At 48.2% G+C, this 13,465-nt stretch overlaps 1 protein-coding gene across 1 annotated transcript in view; it reads left to right on the top strand.

The window, feature by feature from the left end:
• Positions 1-13,465, top strand: part of LOC131267195 (protein naked cuticle homolog) — a 65,967-nt gene that overhangs the window by 49,316 nt on the left and 3,186 nt on the right. Inside the window, exons 2-5 of the mRNA XM_058269994.1 lie at positions 4,601-5,067; positions 11,463-11,567; positions 11,645-12,849; positions 12,934-13,344. Coding sequence (XP_058125977.1) covers positions 4,601-5,067; positions 11,463-11,567; positions 11,645-12,849; positions 12,934-13,344 — 2,188 coding nt within the window. The remainder of the gene's footprint in view (positions 1-4,600; positions 5,068-11,462; positions 11,568-11,644; positions 12,850-12,933; positions 13,345-13,465) is intronic.

Genomic DNA, 13,465 nt, shown 5'->3' with positions numbered 1-13,465 from the left:
ATTTGCCCAAACCAATTAATCGTTTCCAATATGTTTGTTTTGTTCCGCGCACTGTCCCCATAAAAAATTTAGTCACGCAACGCTAGGTGTCCGAACGAAAGGCGCAAAGTGGATTTACTTTGTATTGGACGGCGTTCCGTTCGTGCAGCTCGAATTTGGATTTGGTGGCCGGAAATTGGCAATCCTTCTGCTGTGCCTTCGCGTCAATCGATTTATTTTATTACCACCAGCCCCCAGGTCTCCCCAGAAAGGTTGCACGATTAGGAGCCAACCAATTTAATGTGGAGGTTTCGCTCGAGCAGCTAATTTCGTACTTAAAAGGGTCGTAAAATTCATTCCTTCGTGATGCGAATGCAAAAATAGGGTTTCCTGATTTGTGTGGCTCACGATTCCAACAATCACGGCACAAGCGTTTTGGCACACGCACACGGGACTGAACGGCTGGGATGAGGAATGTTATTTTGGCTTTTGAAAATAGTTTCGAAAATCAACCCGGTTCACCTGAAAGGCACGCTTTCCTCATCTTTGTGTACGTGTGTGTGTGTGTGCTGGCTTTTTCTGCAAGGAATTCGGAACTAAATGGGAAAACTTTTCGATCCAGGTCACGACGACCATTCGCATGCTGGTGGTGTTATGTGATAAAAGTTGTTCGCCCAGCCATTTCTGCAATGGTGATTTTCTCTCTGAGCTGGTGAAAATATCATTGGCTGAATTTTCCTGCATCCTACCAGTGACTAGTGTGAAACCTCATGTGCCAGGAGCCGAACAACGACGACAGGCCAATCCCAAAGACCAGGGCTTAATCGAGTGCCCAAAAGCGATAGCTTTCACTCTGCCTGTCTGTCTGTCTATTTCTGCTCCCTCGAGCTCTTATCGCACAGCGTGCCACTACAACGCTCCGATGTCGAATGGAACGAACTTTTCGAGAGACGGTGTCAGGATTTCGCGTCTTTTTCCACCTTCCGCCAAATTGTCCGTTGGGGAAACATGCCGTTTGCATGCATCCGTTCGATACGGCTGCTGAACCTCTGAAACACCGTTTGATTGCCTAAAACGGGCAAAGCCGTTGCTAATCCGTTCGTTTAGCTCACCAATCACGTACCGGCACAGTGCGCACACATCGCACAAACCGCCACCGGCCATTCCTAAAAACTTTTCTCTCCATTCACGGCTCATTGGTTTACTAGTTTGGGTAGTTGGCTCCCAAATAAACTAAAAGGATTGCAGCCGAAAAATTTCGGTCCGCTTCGCTGCACGATTTTTCTCAATTAAATTATCGGCGTGATTCGGTGCCAAAAAGGGGATTCCAATATCTTTTTGCATTTTCTCTCCACTCTTTCAATAATCTACACTTGCGCTTTCCTTTGCCAGATGGAATGAAACTGTTTTTTTTTATTAAAAGAAAACGTTTGCAGGCAATTTAGCATCCAATTTGATCTGATCTAGAAAAAAAATCAGCGAAATGAGGAACATCTACCGACCAATAACTCTATGTTAAAAGCGTGAATATGTGGTTCTTCTCCTCTCATGTATTTTTCCAGCCATAGAAGAGGACGTACTATCCAATAAAACCTTTTGGCTCATTGGTACTAATCCCTTATCTAGCCATCCGAAATGAGAATACATTTTTCGGCATCGCACTGGTGCTGGAGGGAGGAGGAGGTCCTGTGGAATTCAATTTAAAATTTTAATTAAACATTTCATCTGTAGATAAATTCATGCATACCATAGCGTCATCTGCACAAACAACTCTGGGCCGGTCGTTCGTTTTCGATCGATTCGAGTGCAATTGAGCGGTTGATGTCGATATGTGCATTGGAGCATACGTTTCCATTTTACCACCGAACCACCGAAATAAAGTGGCCGGTCGGTTGGCTAGGGAAAACGCAGGGCCGGTAAAAAGAGGAGGGGTCACACGTGGCAAACCCCGGACCCGAATGTTGGCATGTTTTCGCCGAAAATTCGGACGTATTCGTTGTGGGAAATTGAATGGTAAATTTCGGGCTCAATCAAATGAAGCGCGCTGACAATCATGTATTATCCTTTCGGTGGACGGGAAATTCATTTCGCTGCAGGAGTTTTTGGAAAATTCGGTAGAGCCACAGACGGTACGGAAGAGTAATTATTATTAGGATGGAACAAAAGATGTTGTTGACGTTGGAGTAATTGATTTTGACGGGAATGCATTTCATTTCGCCCATATAAATATTAAATGAGCGTAAATAATCCTCTAGCGAAACGTATAAAATTAATTGCATTGCATGGGCCACAGAGATGAAGTTTTTTTTACGGTTACAGGCTACGGTTCTTCCGTTCTCTTCTACTCAGAAAGAAAATGGAGATTACTCTAAGTAGAATGGAACATCACTTCCTTAGATGCCTTAATTAAAAAAGTATGATACGTAAAGGTCTCTACGAGCGGGGGCCTTCCTTTCCTCTCCCTTGTGCTTGGCACCACGTGGAGGAAGTAATTTAAAATTGCTTGCTACCAGTTCAGCATGACGTCGACCAGGAAGGGGGAGAGCAAACGGAACCGGAACGTTCGACACGACTTTTCGTGTCGACGCCGATCCGCCAAGGCGTTCTTTCATCTTTGCTGCATCGAGAATTCGTTCATTACAAAAATCACAATATAGGTCGCGGACGAGCGTATGAACAACGTCGCTTGCCAGTTTTAATCGTTCCGCTCATTCTCTACAGTCTGTCGAAATTAAACAAACCACACCAGCCGGTTCCCTTTGACGTGTGTTTTCAGGAAATAATGACGTTGGTTTCTACGTTGATGCAGCATAACAAATCGACTTTCAGTCACTTGGGTTCTTGGCCTGGGGTTGAACGAATTTCATTTGCATCCTCCTTGTTCAACCTGTGAAACACAAGAAATGCTCCGATGATGGTCACAAAGCTCTACTGTGTGGTTGTTTTTTTTATTCTCTTGTGCGATGGGGGGAATATAAAGTAAAAACGGTTCAAACACAACAAAGGAAGTACAGTTTGCACCTCGTTTCGTTCCTCGAGGAAGGATCACGGAAGGAAGAAAAACCAACGCCCTCACATGTGATTCAAACTCTTTGATCTTTTCCTGATCGCATCCGCCGAGGAATTTATGGCGCTCGTGTTCTTTTTAAGTTCGGTCGGATTTCCTTTCAAGCCGAACGCGCTGCAGCCCGTAAAATCCTCTTGATCCACGAATTGATTTATCTTTCCACTTATTTGTTTGCTACCCCTGCTGTGCTAGTAGTTGTTTTTCCGTTCATTAATTTCCTTCACTCCCCAAAACAGAACCAGTAGAGAAGGTGTTAGATTTGTGGAGTGATTTAACATTTCAAAAACTGGGAACCCCTGTTTTTTTAAACGGGCGAAACAATAAAAGAAGTGTGAAGAAATGAGGATGTGTGTTAGGTTCGGAAAAATGGTTCCGATTTTCACCCACAAGTACTGTTGCGAAAGTGCGCTTTCGTCCCCCCCGGCGGTCTCGTTTGTCAACAAGGACATTAACGCCGACGGTACGGTCCCTCGAGGGCACTTCAGTGTTTGTCGAAAGTGTTTTCGGCTTTTTTCCCGTTTTTCACCGAAACGCAGGCACAGCCGTTTTGGCCCATCAAACAAAGTTGCGGTGTTCAATAATGGAGATCTTCTCCTCCACCCCGAGGCAGCTGCTGCTGCTGCTCCGCCGTTTGAAGGGAGACCCGAATTCGGTGTTGAAGGAGGACGAACCATTAGAAGATGGTGTGCGGCCAGTGTTGTTGGTAAGCACTTTGAGCGGAACGCTAGAAGCGCGCGCGCACCATTAGGACCGCGTGTCGCGGGGAGTGACAACTCTTTCGCCCCAAAAACCACCACCACACCCCAAACAGTACGGCGCACGCAAACACGATGACGCAAAAACAGGCCACCATCATTAAGACGATCAGGCGTGTGCGTTCGGGGCATCTTCCCCGGTACCGTCCCAGTTTTTTTTTCCACCCGTTTGTGGTATCCGTTTGAAGCGAAGATCAAAGGCGAAACGGCACGCAAGTGTGCCTTAAAGTGAAGCATTCCAATCGCGCCAACCGTTTGTGAGTGTGTGGCCAGGAGAAAACCCATCTGTGAGAGGAGGAGGAACCTGGAAGAAAACCGAAACTAGGAAACAAATATCCAAATGCTGCCAGCGACCGACGGCTGAGCGAAATAATTAAAGAAAAAGTGTCAGCGGAAGAAGCGGGAAGGGGGGAAGGAAATAGATCCCATTAGCGAGCCACACGGTTTCCGCGAAGCTGTGAGTGATGTGCTTTGATTTTTCGCGCCTTTCAAGTACCCCCTTGGAGCGAGCGTAGGGAGTTGTTTACGGCCGCAAACGAGCGCTGCGACGTCATTCGATTGACAGGAATTCGTTTGAGGTTCGGTTCATTGAGTACGCGCGAGTTCTCTTTCATGTGTCTGCTTAATTGAGAAACGGGGGATGCTCGAGTGAAACCGAAGCAATCCAGCGCTCCTCCTCGCCAATGTTCCCTCTACAATCCATGAAATATTTCCGGGCTTGAAACAACACCTCATCATCATCGGTACACTTTTCGTAGATTAAAACTTTTGCTTTTGTGTTGTCCCAATCCATCCACAGTGCTGCAGGAATGTGCAACCGATTCGGAGGAACTGATCTACCCCGGGCGGGCCCCGTCGGCCTGTAGTGCCCCGCCGGACCTCCTGCTGACCAGCGACCGCGAGCAGATGCTGAAGGTGAAGTCGTCGTCCTCGAGCGCCGGTGCTGGCACCGGCCAGACCAAAGCATCCCACCATCACCACCAGCACCAACACCACCAACAGCAGCAGCAGCATCACCACAATCACCATCATCAGCCCAGTGCCGGTGGCCACCTTCATCAGTCGGGCAACAACGGGCACCTTCACACGTCCGCCACCTCGCAGCATCACAAAGCGCCGAAGGACGCCTTCCGGAAGTGCTCGGGCAACAAGGGGGCGGCGGGTATGGCGGGGACGGCTGGTGGTTCCGGCGGTGGTGGTGCAACTAACACCATCAACACCACCGCCGCCACTATCCGGAGTGATCCCGATCGGGTGCGATTAGAGGTAAGTGCGAATCCATCCACTCGGTTATGGACTCTCATACTCATCGAAAACCATATTACGTTAGGTTAGGGTTTACTCTACTGCAAGGGTTGCAAACAAGCAAAGCTTGCGAGGCCATAAGTAAAAACATTCTGCTGATGTATGCTGTGAGCTCAGGAGATAGAAATTCTCTCTTCACAATTTATGCACGTCCCAGTTATAGGTCATGCCTACCATAAACCAATTAGATACGGATGATCTTACCCTAGTCTCCGCTCCGGCTTGACTGATAGGCGATAACGGTACGTCTGGACCTTGCGGATTCTTAGAGCAAGAGGTCAGAGCTACAAGGTCTGCCTGTCAGAGGCCGTCTGTTAGAAGTAATGCAGCCGGCACGACCATATGGCATATGGCCCGTTGTTGACGAAATTGATTGTTGCTTGAGGCAGATAATGGCTGCGATGTCCTAAGTCCACCTTCTGTGTTCCGAAGCGGAATCTTCCCATTCAGTAGAACCAACCCCTGATACTAGCGGGAAGAAGCAACCGACCTCGCTGAGCTAAAGCAGCCAGTCTCGCCAAGCCTTGATCAAATGAATGTCGGCGTGACCGCGAATGCATAACATTGCGCGAACATACTTCTCGATGGGACTCTCCTCCCTGCTATACGGCATCATCAGCTTCGATAGGGAGTTGCTGGGAAGGGGAGAGAAACGAGCAAACAAACCGCAAACCAAGGGAATCGATCAGAGGAAAACCTACCTCCGTCGGTTCCGACAATGAGACACACTCCCTCAGCGAGAAGGGCCTAATGGGGAGGGGACCAAGAGGAGAGGGACCGTGTGTGAGTATGCGGCCTGTTTGAAGTTTGCCGATTTATTGTACTACTTTTTATGATTCGCGATTACATTCATTCAATGAGTACACACCACCGAGCCGAACGAACCCGGACGGACGGGGTCCGGTGCCGCCCCGGCGACGAAGTCCTTTCCGCGGCCGTACATCGTGAATGTCATCCGGCGAGGGTTGAGGTGGGCCCTCCAATCGGTAATGGAGGAGCGAACCGGCCGGCGGAGGCATTGGGTATGAATTGATAAGTGTGTGTGTTTTTGTGTTTTTTTTTTCTTCGTACCATTCCATGGTGATATGTAATTGATTGTAATCCATTGTTGATAAGCGAACAATTCGAAGTGCGATATTGCGAGGAATTGGGACTGACATATGTGCACTTGTAATTTATCCTTTTCCTCAAATATAAAATTCTAAAATACACAGTTCATGCTTAGTTGTATTAAGCAAATTTTAAACTACAGTAAATCGCTTCCTAGCTTCAAACTAGTACTCATAAACTGAAATTCCCACGACAAGTTATCAAATATATCCCGGTGTGTATAAGTTGTGAATGTTGCGTTGTGTGAAAAAAGGTTTCATTTAAATCGGTCATTGTGTTTGTATTTCAGTAACACTAGGCCTTATTTTCACTGGTTAAGGGAAATTTATGCCACAGCGGTAGCGTGAGGACCCATCTTGTCAGGAAGTCATGGGTTCAATACTCAAATTTTGGCACCTCCCGGTACTACCAATGGATGATTACCGATCGATTGGTCGCTGTAACTCTCCTCGGAAAGTACCCAACTAGAGATTTTCTGACATTTAAAAAGGAAGATGATTATATTGTTGGTATAAATTTGACGAAGAGTCAATCCGACGCTAGTACAAACTGTATTTTGTGGTTTCAAGCAAATGTCCCAACAAAATAATTTGAAGTGAAATGTAAATCCACCTCATGCCAGACACTGTTCAATCCACCCGACCCTGTGCCACACCGACCGTTGACTCGTTGCGGATGGAAACGTGTTCGTATATATTTGCCCGCTTATGTGCCCATCACGAAGGGCCTGTCGGTGGTTGTTGGTGGAACGACCGAGTGGGGGGAAAGCGCCAGGCGGACGGAGGGCGGACACTCACTCGTTTGACAACGCTCTGCAGCGCGCTCCGCTTATCAGTGTGCGCGGTCGGGCGGCTCTTTTCTGTGTTTCTTCTCTGTGAAACTTACCGCCGACGACGACGACCACGACGACGATATGCTGTTGTGGATGGATGCGGCCCCGCGGCTGATAGCGCGGAGAAGTGACGTGACGTCGCGGTGCACGGGTTGGTGAAGGAGGAGAAGGGGCAGGAGCCGGTGGTGCTGGTCAACAGATGACAGGAGAATGCCGTGTTTGTGCCGCGCCAAAAGAAGCCGCCGCCTTTTCCAATCTCCACGCTCTGGGAAGCAGGGAGGGGGAGGGAAAGAATCACATTGACGATGGGGGGAGTGACGGCGGAATTCGTGGTCGTTGATGATTTGATTTATTTATTTTCGTATCGAAGGCACTTTTCCGCACAGCTCGTGCCGCCGCTCCCCGCACACCGCGCGTCTGGGGGAACCGGAACGACACTTGATGTTTCTACTGCTGCGGGCTTCAAGCCCTGACTCTGGTGGTGGAATGGGGTGAGTGGACGCGCGATTAGGTCTGTGGGCCATTACATGGAATGTTTTATAATTCCTCCATCAAAGGACAACACAAATTAAATTAAAAAAAAAAACACCCTATCAGAGGAATTACACACCATCCCCTCCTCCCCTCGAAGCTCGAAAAACACTAAGGCCATTGAGATTATACTTAAATGGTTGTCTGTTTTCCTATTGTCGCCCGTTTACATGAATCAATTTTTCATCGCTTTTATTGCTTCGGACGATGATGATGGGTATTTGGTTCATTAAACTTTTAACGAACGATGCCGACCGTTCGGCAAAATGACGTCACTTTCGGCCGGCAAGAAAACAGTTTAGGGTCAAAGAAAGGAAGGAAAAATATTAGCGAAAGCGTACCCGCGGGAATCAATTTGGTTGCCGTCTCAAAACATAACAAAACAAAAACCCTTCGCAAAGGGTTTGCGATGGGGGGCGAGTATGTGAGTTTTGTGTTCATTGATAAACAAACCCGTGAATGGAGAGAGAGGGAGAAGGGGCACAGAAGAACGTGTTGGAAGGATCAGCCCGCGCCGTGCAAAGAGACGAAGATGGAAACGAAGCTGAAATGGTTCGCCGTGGCGTACAGCTGAACGCGTCCCATCCGATCATCCATCAGCGGATCGTCGGCGCGAGGGACGGTTAACGAGGCTTGAGCATTTATTTATTTATGCTACGCTCGTTTGATACTCACTCCTCCTGCTACATGTGAACCCACCGGGCCAAAAACCATCTGGCGAAGGGCGCAGCGGCAGTGATTGGGTTGTGATTTTTTCTTCAACATTTGTTTTATCACGCCCGGCATCTTTTTGCCATCTAGGAAACAGTTTAAAGTTGCCCCATAGACCCCCGGTTCGGTTCCCCCTTGGGTCCAAGATGTGTTGCCGTGAAGCGATGAAGTTTACCTTGCCTCGAATGTTATCGAGCTTGAACTTGAATGCCGAAAGAGCGGTCCATAATAAAGTCCATTAAAAATATGTATTTTTTATATTCTCCTTCAGCTTTCAACGGGACGAAGGTTAGCGTGCGGGTTGCGATCGCGTATTTATGTAAATCAAACCCTCGCCTCTCAGGGCCCGGACCATTTTTACGATCGGCTCTACGATTTCGCTGTCATAATCAAAGCGGCAAAGCGGTGAGGTCCGGATCTTCTCAGAAATGGTCAGCACCACTGGGAAAAGACTTAAGCGCTTTCGTTTGCTTTGAAAGGAGTCGGCAGAGGGGGTGGGCGACATCGGCACACAAATTTCATTCCAAATTCCATTTGGGACGGGTTTTACTTTGAGTCGGACAAATGTTTCCTTTTGCGTTTTGATTGGTAAAAGGTTACTTACGCCACGGATGCTCATTTCGAAAAGGATTCAACGTATTACTCTGTTTAACGAGCTGGAAGTTATAGAGAAGTAGGATCCGAAAGCTAATCTTAAGAAAATGTTTTGTGAGGGAACTAAATAAAAGAAAATCTCAAACTTAATCTGCATTCTGCAAAGAGTATGAATAATTTTAAATCGAAACAATCGCACAACTTTGCTTTTTAACAAGTGTGGCCTATTTGATTATGAACCTGAACGGTGAAACCATTGACGAGAACGAGAATAAAGGTGGAATGCTGATGACATTTGCTCACCGTCCCATCCTCCGGCCGCGGTCGCTAATGATCTGAACATTTCGATAACACGTTTGTAAACGACCAGGCCCGAGAACCAAGATCGCTGATCTCGGATACAACCGTGGCCAGCGATGGGTATTAAAATCCATAAAGCAACGCATTTAATAGACGAGATCCAGTGCTCCCAAAGAACGGTGGGGGAAAAATGGGGGAAAAAAAGGCACCGTGAAACTAATGAAACTAGTTTACGCACGCCGGGAATGATCATGGGCGCTCTAATGTTTCTTCTATTTTCTCCCCACCCTCCCCCCTGGGGCAGAAGGCCCATAAGGCTGGCCGACGAGGAAAGATGTACCAATTCGATAGCGGAGCCGATGGGGGCAGATAGGAGGACAGTCTGCGAAACCGGCGTGTAACGAAACGTCCGATTGTTGTGTCCCGTTCATTGAGCATCGGGGACCATCGGCCACGGGCCCATCAGAGATGCCCATTATGATGGCACAAATGGCACGGCAATAATGTGCATGATGTAATCGTTATCTTGCGTCTGCTGCTACGGTCGATTTGCCTTCGGGGCGCCAACCCATCAGGACGGACAAGCATGATTAGTGCCACACACAACAATTGGCGTCGGTTGGAGGAAATTGTTTTCGCTTCACCGACGAGCAATTTGCATGCGAGCGATACGGAATGGGGAAAGTAAAAAGAAAAAGCTTTGGACTACTCCAAACTGGAGAGGTTTATTTAACGTTTTTTGTAGGGGAAAACTGAGTCAAATCCGTCGCATCGCATGTTTTATTCCACTATCAAATTAAACCCATTCGATAAGCGCGATCCGCTATTTTAGTTACCGGGATAACCGGAAGTATTTTGATCCACAGTCTTGACTTGCGATTAAACGCTCCGTTTTAGAGCCGATAAGACTTATATCGATATGGATCACTTACCTTAGAACTATTTGAACTTGTTACTTTACATCACAAACATCTTCATGCATTATGTGTGATTTTATTGTTTAAATCACTAGTGCCGTTACATTGACTTGAAAGAATGAAGAAACCAAATCCAGTGGTTTGGCATACATAGTTTTTAAAACGCAATACGATACCACCGTTCATTCGATGCTATCGTTTAAAAGCTACTGAATGCTAAACCATTACTGTCAAGTTAATAAGTAAACTTAGCTTTAAAAGGTGAAAGGAAGATTTAAACTATTCTTACTATCCTTTTAAATAATCCTAACGTGTAAATTGCGATCGCTTTGTTAACATTTCGCCAAATATGAAGTAAGATATGAATTCATTGGACATGATAACCGAATGCTTTTATTGTACAGTAAACAATTTGCCCCGAATGATAAACGATAAACTGGCCGCTAATTAACAAGCCGATAAATTACCCACTCGAAAACCGCGATTCAATTAGCGACAGTACAAAAAGTCGATTGAAATTCGTCCATTCATTGCTTACGAGGATGGTCTGACGACGACGGTCATGGCGGGTTGAGCATCAGCTCCTACCCTTTTCCCTGCACAGTTACGCTCGTCTTATCTTATCTCGTCTAATCCGCCACGGAACCATGCCACGGTTTGGTTTGGCTGACGAATGTCTACAAACAAGCCAAAAAATAGAAAACACAACATCGAATATTCGATGGTGATTCGGACAGGAGTACACAATACACAAGGGCACGCGATAATCGATGCCGACAGATACACTGACCCTATTTGTTGCAGTCCGATACAAATCGGGAAGGGAAAACACATTCACCCAGAAAACGGAATGGAATAAACCACCTCCATAGCTGCCGTGCCGTCAAATCGCGAACGACCTTGCCAACTGTTGTGCCACCGGTAGGGGAAGCAAGTGGGGCTTCCATGTAAAGAAAATAAAAACCATTCTTACCCGTTTGCGAAATGGCTTGGATGGTGGCCGTCGTTCACTATCGGCTACAACACTGGAGCCAGATAGAACCGGAGCGAGCGCAGGGAGACCCCGGTGACGATGGTGTCACTGGGGTCCGGGAAGGGGTTACGAACTTATCAGTCGGTCGGCGCCAAAAGGAAAGCAAGCGCAGCAATGCAATCTCGTGAAGTGCTCATTTGCCGCCGGGGTGGTCGTTTGTAGAATATGATTGGCATATGTTGAACAATATCGTCGGGGCGATCTGAGTGGAAGTACATACAATTATTTTGAAGTACAGTATATAGAATATGGTTTCCGTGGATAATTTTGATATTCTTGCATTGAATTAATTGTTATTAATTCTTTCTATTTCCTCTTCTTCCTACAGGAATTCACTTGTGACGTCTCACTGGAAGATGGCAAGAAACCTCAGCCCTTACAGTTTTCCTTCACTCTGTACGATCTGGATGGTCACGGGAAAATAACCAAAGATGTAAGTGTCATACCGACGTGAAAGCCTTTACTCGTGGATGATAATACTGACAATCCTTTCATTCGCTGTGTTTGTAGGACATCGCCGGAATAGTGTCGACAATTTATGAATCTATAGGCAAATCGGTAGTAGTTCCTCACTATGGTAGCAAAACCATCAACGTACGGCTGACGGTGTCACCGGACGGTAAGACGGCCGCAACGAAGTCGGCGGTCAAGAAGGCCATCATCACACCCCGCCGCCGGGGCTACCGGTCCCGTAAGCTCATTTCCGACGACGACGGTAGCGACACGTCGGAAAACTGCCCCCGGATGCTGCTGCGGAATCGGACCGGAGCGGCGGGAGCAGTGAACCACAGCACGGGGGTTGCGTCGTCCCCCTCGGTGGCAACTAATAACCTTAATCAAACGCATCACCATCATCACCATCACGGGAACGGAGAAGCGATACCGGTGGCGGTCGGCAGCGCGGGGAAGCTAAAGGAATCGAACCTGTCGAAAGCAGCTGCCCTGACATCGGCGGCCCAAGGGAATCGGTCGACGGGATTAAGCAAAAGCTCCGAAGCGGCCACCACCACCATGACGACCGGTGTGGAAACGACCTACCACAACAATCTTAGCCCAACGACGGGGACACCCAACAACAAGGCTGCGGCGCTAAACAACGCCGTCTCGCTCGGCAAGCCGTCGGAGAATGTGTACGAAAGTATTAACAATCTAAAGTGCTGCAATCTGCAACAGCAACAGCAGACGCCTTCATCGAACAATACCAGCCAAACGGCAGCATCGTCCCATGTGCAGAGCCCACTGTCGGTGGGCACCGGCCACCTGAATCACTCGACAGCTTCGACGGCAGCTCTTATCTGTCGTGACTGTATCGACGGTCCGATGGTGTCGTTGGCCGCCGGTTGTCACCTGGAACCGACAGTATCAGCCACCGCCCTTCCATCGATGGATGCGGTAGTTATTCCTACGTCGGCAGCAGCCCTCGCCAGTGGTGCTGCTGCGGTGAGAAGCAAGAGGAAGCTCGTCCGTAAGACTCGCTCGTCGCGGAAAATGGGCAGCGGCGCCGTTGGGGGAAAGCTGGCGATGGAGGATTTTACCGGACGACCCCGAGCCCGCAGCCTTTCAGTGGGCAACGAGAACTGCTACGAGAACGTGATCGGGCGAGTGGCGGCGGCTGCACCGGGCGAATGTTGGAAGAGCTCCCTGTGCCGCCGGGAGCTGATCGAGATCATCCGCGAGAGCATGGTGAAGAACAGTCTCTGTTTTCAACCCAATCGGTAAGACGCTTTGGGAAGAATCTTTTTACCATTACCACCCAACAGCGTATCGTAACAGCTTTGTTTTGTTTTTCTCGTCAACAGGAAAGCGATGGAAAGTTCACCGAAGCATCGCCACCGTTCGCACACGATCGCTTCCCGCGTCGGTGATCAGGTGTTCCTGAACTACCACCACCATCCGGCCCTCCTGGCAGCGAACGGAGCGTTACCACCGAACCTAGCGACCGAACTCGCCGGTGGAACACACATTGCCGCCGCCAATACCGCACTCGTCTCAATGGTTGCTGCCACCGGACACGAGGCGAACCTGTGCGGGTACGATTCCTACCTCCACCAAACAATATGTGCCGCGGCTAACGGGGGAGGAGGCAACACTACGGCAACGGCTATCCATCTGGCGGCGGCTGCTGCCCATACTACGGCTGCCGCCATCCAGCCACTGACGACCAGCACCCCAAACCGAATGCTACACCATCATCATTCGAAGGCTAAAAGGTTTGTAGTCAATAGCCTGCTAGTGCGTCGTTTTAATCGTAAATTACTATGGTAACAAGAAATGTTTCATTCGTTGCTATGGTAATTACACTTAACAAGTGCTTAATCTAACGATCTAACC

Source organism: Anopheles coustani, chromosome 2 (assembly GCF_943734705.1).
Source record: "Anopheles coustani chromosome 2, idAnoCousDA_361_x.2, whole genome shotgun sequence".
In the NCBI taxonomy this organism is placed as follows: domain Eukaryota; kingdom Metazoa; phylum Arthropoda; class Insecta; order Diptera; family Culicidae; genus Anopheles; species Anopheles coustani.
The sequence above is the reverse complement of the archived record's forward strand: the minus strand, read 5'-3'. Positions and strand labels throughout refer to the sequence as shown.